Genomic DNA, 12,087 nt, shown 5'->3' with positions numbered 1-12,087 from the left:
CCTTATTTAGTCTTGTTTTGATGTGTAATACTCATTTTTGTACTTCCCCAGAGGTGGCTGAGGAAGGACCGGACCTTGCACTCAGGGCTCTGGGCTGGGTGCCAAGGGGGGGGGATTGGGCACAGGTTGGATGATCTTGGAGGTCTTTCCCAACTGGAATGAGTCTGGGATTATTCCTGGAGCCTGCTGAGCAGCAGGGTCTCTCCTTTCATGCCCAGGTGAAGATGTTGATATGCCCCTGGGCTCTTCATCTCCCTGGGATTGTCTTTTTCTGCCAGATCCCAGGGAGCAGCTGTGTGGGACATCTCCTGCTCTGCTTTGTCCTCTTTTCCTTGGTTTGAGAATTCTTTGTGGATAAAGAAGCTTGAAGTTGCTGCCTCTCCCACACTGCTGCTAAATAACATCTCCTTTCGCCATCCTGCCTGTCTGTTCCCTGTGGGAAACGGGGTTTGGGGTCACTCTCCAGGTGCAAGCAGGGAGAGAGGGGTGTTTGTGGGTGATGCACAGGGAATTCAGGTGAGACCCCACCTGCAGAGCTGCCTCCAGCTCTGGGATCCCAGCTCAGGGAGGATGTGGAGCTGCTGGAGAGAGTCCAGAGGAAGCCATGGAGATGCTCTGAGGGCTGGAGTCAGGCTGGGAGAGCTGGGGTGTTCACCTGGAGCAGAGAAAGCTCCAGGGAGACCTCAGAGCCATTTCCAGGGTCTAAAGGGGCTCCAGGAGAGCTGGAGAGGGACTTGGGACAAGGGATGGAGGGACAGGATATGAGGCAATGGCTTTAAGATAAAAGAGGGTAGATTTAGATGGGATACTGGAAAGAAATTCCTGGCTGTGAGGGTGGGGAGGCCCTGGAATGGATTTCACAGAGAAGCTGTGGCTGCCCCTGGATCCCTGGAAGTGCCCAAGGCCAGGTTGGACAGGGCTTGGAGCACCCTGGGCTAGTGGAAGGTGTCCCTGCCCATGGCAGGGGGTGGCACTGGATGATCTTTAAGGTCCTTCCAACCCAACCCATTCCATGATCCTCAAAGCACTGCTCTTCAGGGAAGTGCAGGATCCTGGTTTGAGAGCCGAGCTCTGGCGTGGGTGGTGGGAAGCAGCTCCTGTGTGTCACTGCTGCCACGGGCTCCTGGCTGCTCCTGCTCAGGCTGTGCAGGTTCATCGGGATCCAAACTGAAAGGTGACATTTGGCCTTTAATTTGCTCAAATTGATTTTTTTTTTTCCCTTCCCACAGTAATAAATGACTGTAAAACCCCAAAACTGAACCCATAAGTGCTCGTGCAGTCTGGAAATAATTACCAGAGGCTCCTCCTGGAGGATCCCACTGATTCCTGCCAGGGAGCCAGAACAGGCAGTCCCTGACATTTTACATTATTATTCCTATTTTTCCTTTTTGGTTCAGGCCTGTATTTGTCTGTGGCCTGTCATGTGCCTTCTGCAGTTTGTGTGCTCTGCATGATTCTCCTTCTAATTAGGTAAATTAAAATGGATGAATTCTACATGGCAGTTGGGTGTATTAATTTTTTAAATCCTGTTTCACATTGTGGCATCCAAGAGGGATTACACAGGCTTTAATTTTTGAATGGCAGGTTTATGGCTCTTCATCCACAACTCTTCCCCTTTTAATAATTCCAAAAGCAGTGGAATCACTGAGACTTTCTTTTCCTTTTGAAGCCTAAATTTGGCCATTTCGGAGATAGTGGGATCTTTTGGGATCCATATCTTGTTTTGCTGTTAGTGGAGGGTTCCAGGTCAGCTGTCCTCAAAAGCCAATGTCCAGCATTATTCTGGTTATCAGCCTTGAATAGGAGCAGCCTCCCACATGGAGCAGGGTGGGAGGCATAAATTAAGGAATGTCACCTCCAAGGTTGGGGAATGTTACTGTCCAATGGCAGGAGGGAAATTCCAACCATTTCTTCTGCATGTTTAAACACAAAAGAAGACGACCCCATCCCAGACCTCTGCCTGCTGTCTCTCTTCTCCCATCACTCATCATGAAAAGGTCATTCCCTGGAAACAAAACCCCATGGAGCAGGACCAGGGACGTGGCTGTGGAAGTGGAGGAGTTTCCTCCTTCCCCTGCTGCTGTGCATCCTCAGTATTGTAGATATTGCTTCCCTTGTGTGCAAGGCTTGGCCAAGAGAGAGAAGGATGATGAGAGTGATTTTCCTTTCCCTTCTTCCTTGTTTGTGGAATCAGCTGTTGGGGGGGATCAGGTGCTTCAGGATCTTCAGGGGCTCCTCAGCAAAACACAGATCCAGGGGCAAAGTTGGTGTGTCAGCATCAGCTGGGTTGGAATCACTGGATTTGTCCCAGTTCGGGTTTAAGTGGCTCGTTAGCTCATTGTTTTTGGAAATGTTATCCCTGTAGGGAGCCTGGCATTGGTGGCCTCGGTCCTCTGGCCATGGAGAGGCAGGTGTGGATCAGGTGTGGCTGACACAGTCCATGTTGGCAACATTTATTCCTCCAAACAATATTTTCCTCTGCACAACTGCATCCTAACATCTTCCCATCCAAGCAAAATCCTTCTGTGTTAAGAAACCAGGGAGACCTGGTAAATCCAGTGACCAGCAACGCCCTCCAATGACACTTTTACCTTGGTTGTCTTCAGCTGTTGCTGTTGGGAAGCGCAGATGAAACCAGAGCTTTGCTCTTCTCAAAAAGTTGGGATGGACAAAGGGATGGTGTTGCAGCAGGTGCTGAGGTGTGGGGTCACAGCCCTCCTGTGCTGGATCTCTGAACCCTTTCCTTGCTCCCTAGGGAATTTCCAGCTCGTTGATGCTGGAGAAGAGCTGCTGGTTTGTTTCCCCTGCTGATCCATGAGTTCAGATCTCATGGAATTGCAGATATGAAAGAGCAAACGGAGGGTTGGGAAGCAGCTTCCTGCGGGATATCACAGCTCTCTTTCTCGTTCTTCCCTCCAGACAGGCAGGATTGACAAGTCCTACCCCACAGTGTGTGGCCACACGGGGCCGGTGCTGGACATCGATTGGTGTCCCCACAATGACCAGGTCATCGCCAGCGGCTCCGAGGACTGCACTGTCATGGTGAGTGTTCCTTGTGGGGTGGGGTGGGCTTTGCTCCCTGCTGGAACTGCTGCTCCAAAGGACACTGGTATTCCTGAAGACACCTCCTGTTCCGAGGTGAGGAAGTCGTGGAAGATTTGGTCATTGTGGAAGGGGTTGGATTGGAAGGGACTTAAAGCTTATCCCATCCCACCCCCTGCCATGGGCAGGGACACCTTCCACTATCCTAGGTTGCTCCAAGCCCTGTCCAAGCTGGCCTTGGACACTTCCAGGGATGGGGCAACCTGTGCCAGGGCCTCATAACCCTCACAGGGAAGAACTTTTTTCTATTTTTCCTTCCCCTTGGCATTTTTCTGATGTTTGGGAAGAGGAATGAGAATGCCAGTCTGTGGTGACATGTTCTGATTTGTAGAGCTTTGAGAAGACAGGTGGTTCCTTACCTCAGATATCCCAATGTGCTGGGAAGAGAGAGGGATTGGAAGGGAATGAACCCAGCAGGTTCCAGGATTCCTTCAACCCTTGATTTAACGGAGTCACTCAAAATTTTCCCTGTATCTCCAAGTTTTGCGCAGGTGTCAAAAGGCCTTTTTTTAATAAATAAATACAATTAATCCCAAATTCTGCACCTGCCAACCTTGGATTAAGACCTGTTTTATCTCAGTGAGAGCCCATGGAACAACAGCCGGGCTCGCTCCGTGACGGATGTGGAATCCTGTGTATGCAAACACAGCAGAATAAGTGAAAGAAAATCCTTGGAAGATGAAATAATGCCAAATAACTCCAGGGATCTTTGGCCATATTTAGAAATGCTGTAGGCTGAATGTTATATTGAAATCTTATTATAGATCATGTCAGATAAATTCCTTTGCTTCTGTTCATCGTTCAAATGTTTGGGAGGGGATTCATCCCAAGAGGCTTTTCCTGGGACAGCTCTTGCCTGTGATCTCTCAGTCTTGGAAGCTGAAGCATGTTAACGAAATGGGCTATATTTAATATTAAACAAAACAACAACTTCTGGGTTTGCAACGCTAACTACTGGGCTGGAACTGAGCTTTGGAAGGATGCGGGAACGTTTCTCCAGCCGGGATGTGGAAGGGCTGCACACTGGGAATGTTTCTGAGACCTGAGCATCAGTGAAGGCCCAGAGCTGCCTCCTCGGAGGCCAAATGAGTCTCTAATCCAAGTGCAATGAGAAGTCTTTTGGGAGGCTCCAGAGAGACTGAATTGTGGGGAAAACCCAACGGAGTTCAGTTACAAGTTGTCCAAATGCTTGTCCAAGTGCTCCTGATGTGGGCACAAACTGCAGGAATCTGCACTTCCCACTGGACTCTGGGGTTTCTCCACACATCCCAAGGTGGGGATGAGCTTCCCGTGCATCCCTGGAGGCAGCACCCGTGTAGGAAGGTCCCAGGGTGGAGCTGCCTGGGGGTTTGCACCCTTGTGGTTGTGTTTGGTGTAACCTGTCTGGAGTGGAAGGGGAAATAGGTGAGGCCTTGCTGTGCTTCCAGGGTCAGGGATGTGCAGACCAGGGTTTGGAAGTTGCTGGGGGTGTGTTAGCTGGAGGTTTGGAATGGGAAAAGATGGATCCCGACTCATTTGGGACAGCTGGGAACTGCACCGGTGTGAAGAACACCCCTGGCTTGGACTTTTGGGAATGAGCTCATGAGCTTTCCCAACTGTAATTGCTTTTCTGGCCTGGCATGGGTAGTTCAGTGTCCTGTTTTCCTTGATAAAGGGTTTGGGTCCTGCTTCCTGAGCAGCCTGAACGGAATAAACGCAGGGAGCTTTACAGGACACGTGGCTGTTCATGGGCTCCAAACTCTGCCGGGGGGAGATGAGAGAAAGTGACGTGGAGGAGGAAATTGTGGGGAATTCTGCGTCAATTCCAGCTGCCAGAGAAAAGACCTTGTTCTTAAAGACCATCTGTGCTCTAGCACTCAGGGATTTAGGATCTCACCCTCTGCCACAAGGGATCTCAGCTACGTCAGCCAGACATGTATTGAGGGAGAGAGCGTGGATTTGGGATGGTATTGAGGGAGAGAGCATGGATTTGAGATGGTATTGAGGGAGAGAGCATGGATTTGGGATGGTGTGAGGGAGAAAACGTGGATTTAGGACAGTGTGAGGGAGAGAGCGTGGATTTGGGATGGTATTGAGGGAGAGAGCATGGATTTGGGATGGTATTGAGGGAGAGAGCATGGATTTGGGACGGTATTGAGGGAGAGAGCGTGGATTTGGGATGGTGTGAGGGAGAGAGCATGGATTTGGGACGGTATTGAGGGAGAAAACGTGGATTTGGGATGGTGTGAGGGAGAAAACGTGGATTTGGGATGGTATTGAGGGAGAAAGCATGGATTTGGGACGGTGTGAAGGAGAAAATGTGGATTTGGGACTGTATTGAGGGAGAAAACATGGATTTGGGATGGTATTGAGGGAGAGAACATGGATTTGGGATGGTATTGAGGGAGAGAACATGGATTTGAGGTGCAAATCACTGTCTCCAGGTGGAAAGGGCTGATTCCCTGCAGCCATAACTCTGCAGCCCCCGTGTGGCACAGGGAAGCTTCACTCAGCCCTTTCCAAAGCCAGAAACCTCCTCTAAAGAAATTCCCAGATTTTTACAACACCTGCACATAAACCTTGGACAGGTTCAGTGTTGGGAATATCGGACATGGCATTGGAGAGGGGATGGGAAAGAGGAGGAGACCTGACATTCCTCTCCAAAGGCTTCCTTGCAGATGCCTTCTGTGGCCTCTTCCCGTGGAAGAATTGTTTCCTTGTGCCAGCAAATAAGGAATGACTTAAATATTCCTGCTTGACCTTGTGCTGGATGGCTCTGATGTACTGCAGGCTTTCCATTCAGCTGGAAAATGTTTTAGTGGATAAAGGTTTGTAGATGGTATCGAGGCCCTTCCTCAGGTATGGAAAATTTCCTTCATCAGAAGGTGGATTTTAAGGAATTTGTGTGGAAAGGCCAGAGCAGAGCTCATGGGATGGAGCAGATTTCTTTAAAAATCAAAGAGAGCCTTTGCAGCAACCTGGGCCACCAACCAGGACAGGGAGAATGAGGAGAAGGTCTGACCCTGTAAAAATGATGCACCAAGACCCTCTTCCTGCAGGGATATGGGAGCAGGGCCATGGATAAATCCAGGCCTCAAACTCATTTGTTTCCTTACTTAAGGTGATAAAAATGAATATATATGATGTAGGAGCTAGTGTTCTTTCTAGACATGGATTTAATCTCCTTTTCAGCTCGTGCAGAGCCAGAGGAGACCGTTTTTGCTTCTTTTTAAAGGGGATGAAAGAGAAGTTTGCTTTGTTTTCTTTCTCACGTGCTGTTTGTGCAAAACCTTCCTCTCCTGCCCTTCCTGCAGCCCCAAACCTCTCCCTCAGCTGTGCCACAGCTCCACTTCCTCCAGCACAAACAAACAGCCTTGATAACATCAAACCCCCCAAAAAACCCCCAGACACCCACGGGAGGAAGAGCTGACAAACATTTCCTAATGCCCAGGCATTTTAAGGTTTCCTTGGAGTGTTTTAAGGTTTCCTTGGAGTCCTCCCGAGTCCTCACCCTCGGCAGGGTAAGTCCTGCATCTAAAATTCTGTAATTTCCCTGTGAACCTGATTTGATCCCAGGCTGAGGCCAGACTCCCACCCTGTGCAGGAACGAGGGGCTGGGCCAGTTGGGACCATGCCCTGACCTTTCACATTGGTTTCTTTATTATTTTTGGGAATAGCAGGCAGGATTATTGGGTCAGTAGTCTGTAATCTGCCCAGGATTACACTGCCCTGCAGCTGCTCCCAGCTACCTGACAGAAAATTCCATCTGTCCTCTAGAGGCTTTAAAAAAAACCCTTTTTCACTGGGATTTTGTCTCCTTTCCCTCTCCCACCCCCTGCACTCGCTGGCTCATGTTTAAATTTGGTTCTGGAGTTTTCTGACTCCTTTGCACTTGCTCAGAGGGATCTCAGGATCCTTCCTGGCTGAGATGGTGCAGAACAGAACTGGGGGGCCCAGGGCCCCCATCCATTTGCTGTGGCTGCCCCTGGCAGGGAGGAATGTTGGCTGGAGCTGCTCTGACCCCGCTGTCCCTGCCTGGCTCATCTGCAGGTCGTGGGCTCAGAAGCTTCTGCTGCTCCTGGGTCATTTTGGTGAATAAACTCAGTTTGCAAGGCTTTTCCCACAATGAGAGTGAGGCTGAGGGACTGGGGCCAGGTCCCTGTATCCCACTGTGCCTCTCAGGGGGAAAAAATGACTGATCTTAGAATCATGGAATGGTTTGGGTTGGATGGGACCTTAAAGCCCATCCCATTCCACCCTCTGCCATGGGCAGGGACACCTCCCACTATCCCAGGCTGCTCCAAGCCCTGTCCAGCCTGGCTTTGGGGACACTTCCAGGGATCCAGGGGCAGCCACAGCTTCTCTGGACACCCTGTGCCAGGGCCTGCCCACCCTCCCAGGGAACGATTCCTTCCCAATATCCCATCCAACCCTAGAGATGCAGGAGGGCAGATGACGAGAAACACAAAACCCACCAAAGCCCAGTGGCTCATTGGAGAGACCCCCCACAGTTTTGGCATTAGGAGCAGCACCAGACTGACATGGAATTCCCATCACAGACATGTTCCAAACTGTTGCTGTCAGGTTGTTACTCCCTGAGTGGCAGGAGAAAAGCTGTTTCTCCAAACCTGACACCTTTGGAACCCAGTTTTCGGTGTCAGGGGTGGGGGAAGGGATTTGTTGAGGTTCTCAGGCGTGTTGGGTTTCAGCAGAACCTGCAAGGGGTTGGATCCAGTCACTGGTGGAGCTGGGGGGGAATGGGAAGTGAGCAGGATGAGATCCTGGTTTTCCAGGCTGAGCAGCTCCTGTTTGCAATCCCATTTTAAAATTGGATTGGTAAAAGCCTCAGTTGATGTCATCGTGTCACCAGCGCTGTTCCATCGGGTGGGAAGGGAGAGAGGGATTTCCACAGAATCATGGAATATCCTGAGTTGGGAGGGGCTCACAAGGATCCTGCAGCCCAGCTCCTGGCCCTGCACAGACACCCCAACAATGCCACCCTGTGCATCCCTGGGAGCAGTGTCCAAAGGCTCCTGGAGCTCTGGCAGCCTCGGGGCCGGGACCATTTTCATCCCTTGCAGAGAAATCTTCTCCTGGGGAGGTGTTCCCATTGTGCTCATTTCTCCCGGCATGCTGAGAAGGATGGCACTGGGAGCTGTGTCCATGAAAAGCTAAATCATTTTTGGGTTATTTGGAGGTGAGCTGGTACCCACTGAGAATCTCTGCATCTCGCTGGGTTTTTTCCAGCACCAGCCGTCCCTGTGAGAAGGGAAAAACTGGGATTAGCGCAGAAATCCACGTGTCCATCACGCATCTCTGTCTGCCTCGCTTCCCAAATCCACTCCCTCACATCCCACAGCCTGTTGGGCGTCGTGGGCAGGGTCTGGCAAGCCCCGTTCTCCCAACTCCAGGAAAATCAAACAATGGGAAGCAAAGCGAATGTGCTCTAATGCTGCCATCTACCTACAGCAGCTCCAACTGCTCCCCGAGGGGCTCTCCCTGTAATTCCATGTAATTTTTTAATTCACTCTATGTAGGTCAAACTCAATTCCGAGATGATTGTCCAGTGCTGAATTGCAGGAATAGTTTTGGTGGGGCTGATTCTGCCCCGGGGCTTTGGGGTGATGGGTTTGTCTGTCCCATCCCTGGTCGTTGCTGGCTGGAAAAGCCACCTCCCTCCTGCTGGAATTCCAGTGCTCTGGCATCCTTGGGGGGCTGTTCCTCCTCCTGGTTGCCCTTCCCTGAGGAATCTTACAACAGAAGGGTTGTGGAACCAGGCAAGAAGTGAACAGGCAGTCCTGAGTTGGGCTGCTCTGGCTTCTTCCAGGACCAAACTGCTCTTCCCTGATTAAATGGGATCTGAAAGGAGCCAGAATCTAACAGGAAAACAAATTGCTGGTGTTCCTAAAGAAATAAAAAGTAGGCAGTGGTAGAGCTGCAGCATTGTCCTTCTGAGGGACAAGCATGGTTTGGAAAAACAGCAGCTTGTTCCCATGGAATTGGAGCTGCAGGGGAGATTTTCCCAACTCCTCAGCAGGATGGGAACGGAGCGTGTCCGTGGACACGGGAATAAAGGGATTGCAGCATCAGGAGCTGTGGGTTTGTGCTGGCACATGAGTGAGGAAGGATATTCCACATGGATCAGCCAAGGGTTTATTGGCAGCTGGGAACGAATCCCTCCCCAATTCCCTTCCTGTTTACACGGAGCAGCGACGGCTCCGGCAGCTGCGGGATGCGCGAAGCAGCCGAGCCACGCGCCCTTCGGATGGGCCGCCCTTGGCTGAGCAGCTTTCCTTTCCCTTGCAGGTGTGGCAGATCCCTGAGAACGGGCTCACCCTGTCCCTGACAGAGCCCGTGGTAGTGCTAGAAGGCCATTCCAAGAGAGTCGGCATCGTGGCCTGGCATCCGACGGCGCGGAACGTGCTGCTCAGCGCAGGTACGGAGCGCAGGGACGGGGGAACAGCCACCTCTCCCTGCTTTCCTTCCACTCCTGCTTTTCCTTTTCCTTCTTCCCTCTCCCAGCTGCTCAGATCCCTTAGATCCCTGTGAATCACAAGACCCGAGGCAGTAGCTGGCTCGCAGCTCCCTCTGTATCTCAGCCTTTTGTATCTTCAGTTTACAGGGATAAGCACCAAGGAAATGTCTGGAATTGGAGCTTGGGAGTTTTTCGAGACTTTATTTGATCTGCAGTAACGATTTATGTCTGCATTCCCTACATCCCTGTTCCCATATACTTTTAGAACTGGTCCAAGTGCTTCTCCTTTCCCCCTGATCCCTACAAAGTATCCCAGAGTCCGGCTGTTCCTCCCACAAACTTTCAGGGTCAGCATTTTCCAAATCGTCTCCTTGGCTGGTACAGTCCATGTATTGAGATTTTTTTGACCACTGAAAATCAGTTGCATCATTATGGAAATGAATTGGATAATTCATTATCCATTGGCATAGTCTGAGGCTTCCATGGGTTGGATCCCAAGGAAAGAAGCGAGTCCTTTCAGCGGGATTGTTGGATGAGCTGGGTGTTTTCCATTGAGAAAAATCCCTCCTGAGCTCCCAGTTTGGGTTTTGGTTTCCCCAAAAAACCTTTGGAGCTGCAGGAGGTTTATCCCTTGTTCCCCACCTCTGGCTTTTCCCCTGTGTACCCCAGTGCTGTGACTTGAGCTGTTATTTCCCATTTTAGGCTGTGATAACGCCATCATCATCTGGAATGTGGGAACAGGAGAAGCCCTCATCAACCTGGATGACATGCACGTGGACATGATCTACAACGTCAGCTGGAATCGCAACGGCAGCCTCATCTGCACAGCTTCCAAAGACAAAAAAGTCCGAGTTATCGACCCCAGGAAACAAGAAATTGTCGCTGTAAGTTTGCTTAATTATTAAAGAAACGTGGATTCACTCCAGCAGGGAATGAGCAAGAAAATATGGAAGAAAGAACCTTCTTGCTCAGTTTACACACCACCATGTTCAGTCGTGCTCTTCAAAAATTACAAGAGGAATGGTAGGGGTTGGAGGATTTGTCTGGGTTTATTGGGATTAGCGTTTGAACCGGGATTTTAGGGCTCAGTTTTAAACCTGCAGGAGTGTAATTCCACATCTAATCCTTTTGTATAATTACAGTTCCAGAGTTGTGCATGCAAAGTTGTAGCTTGCAAAGAGGTTTTCCTTCAGCCTTGCAGGAGGCCGGTTGGCAAAGCTGGAGCAAGCCAGGAATGTCCCCTTCTCTTGTGGTTCAGTGATTGGCTTCTTCCCTGAAGCAGCAGTGAAGGAGAGTTGGATGTTGCTCCTTGGATTTCCCCCAGCATGGAGGAGCAGCGTGTCCAGAGAGGAGCCACCACTCCAAGGGTTTTTCTGTTCACTGCTAATCCTGACCTGCTCCTCTCTTCCAGGAGAAAGAGAAAACCCACGAGGGAGCGCGGCCCATGCGAGCCATTTTCCTGGCGGATGGGAACATCTTCACCACCGGCTTCAGCCGCATGAGCGAGCGGCAGCTGGCCCTGTGGAACCCGGTAGGATCCCAAACTGCATCCCTGTGCCCCTCACATCCAGCCTAACCCTAACCCTAAACCCAGCCCTGCAGCTGTGGAATCATGGAATGGGTGGGGTTGGATGGGACATTAAAGCCCATCTCGTTCCAACCCCCTGACATGAGCAGGGACACCTTCCACTATCCCAGGGTGCTCCAAGCCCCGTCCAGCCTGGCCTTTGGACACTTCCAGGGATCCAGGGGCAGCCACAGCTTCTCCAGACACCCTTTGCCAGGGCCTCCCCGCCCTCACAGTGAAGAATTCCTTCCTAAATTCATCATTTATCCACCTGAGGTTATTCCCTCTCCATCTGCTGCCTGCTCCTGCTTCCATAATTTTGGCTGTGTGGTCACTCAGTGAAGGAACTGAGCAGGAGCAGCGATCAGCTGGGAGCTGCAGGTTGGGAAGACACACAGGGAGCAGAGGGGCTGTGGGAAGGTCACCTCTCTCTCAGTGTTGAGCAGAGCAGGACAGCAACAATCCCAGGAAGGTTCAGGGTGGAAGGGACCACCTGGATTGTGGCCAGGTGGCTTTTGAGTGTCTCCAGGGACATCATCCACCACACATCCCATCCCACTGTCACTAACTCACTGTGTCACATATTTCCCTTGACTTGGTGAATTTTCCTGGCTCCTGTTTTTATTTCATTTAGTGATTAAAATGCCCTTGGGGAATGAATCAGCTCGTGAACATTCCCAGCGTTTGTTGTAACACGCGGATCCCTCCGGGTGGTGCAGACACCACTGGGAGCTCAGTGGCTACAAAGTGTTAATAATTTAAACCCTCCCTCTATGAACAGAAGCTTTTCCAGTCTTTATTAACATCCCTGGTGTTTTTATTTCCAGAAAAACATGGAGGAGCCAATAGCCCTTCACGAGATGGACACCAGCAACGGGGTCCTGCTGCCCTTCTACGACCCAGACACCAACATCATTTACCTGTGTGGGAAGGTAAGGAGAGGCTTTGGAGGCACCTGTGTTCC

General features: G+C 50.9%; 1 protein-coding gene across 3 annotated transcripts in view; it reads left to right on the top strand.

Moving 5' to 3' along the window:
• The window catches only part of CORO1C (coronin 1C), a 50,082-nt gene that overhangs the window by 32,862 nt on the left and 5,133 nt on the right, over positions 1 to 12,087 (top strand). For all 3 annotated transcript variants that reach the window (XM_010398295.4, XM_039561063.1, XM_039561064.1), the window contains exons 3-7: positions 2,920 to 3,042; positions 9,388 to 9,517; positions 10,259 to 10,440; positions 10,968 to 11,087; positions 11,951 to 12,055. In XM_010398295.4, the coding sequence (XP_010396597.4) occupies positions 2,920 to 3,042; positions 9,388 to 9,517; positions 10,259 to 10,440; positions 10,968 to 11,087; positions 11,951 to 12,055 (660 nt within the window). The remainder of the gene's footprint in view (positions 1 to 2,919; positions 3,043 to 9,387; positions 9,518 to 10,258; positions 10,441 to 10,967; positions 11,088 to 11,950; positions 12,056 to 12,087) is intronic.

This window comes from Corvus cornix, chromosome 15 (assembly GCF_000738735.6).
Source record: "Corvus cornix cornix isolate S_Up_H32 chromosome 15, ASM73873v5, whole genome shotgun sequence".
Lineage (NCBI taxonomy): Eukaryota > Metazoa > Chordata > Aves > Passeriformes > Corvidae > Corvus > Corvus cornix.
The sequence above is the reverse complement of the archived record's forward strand: the minus strand, read 5'-3'. Positions and strand labels throughout refer to the sequence as shown.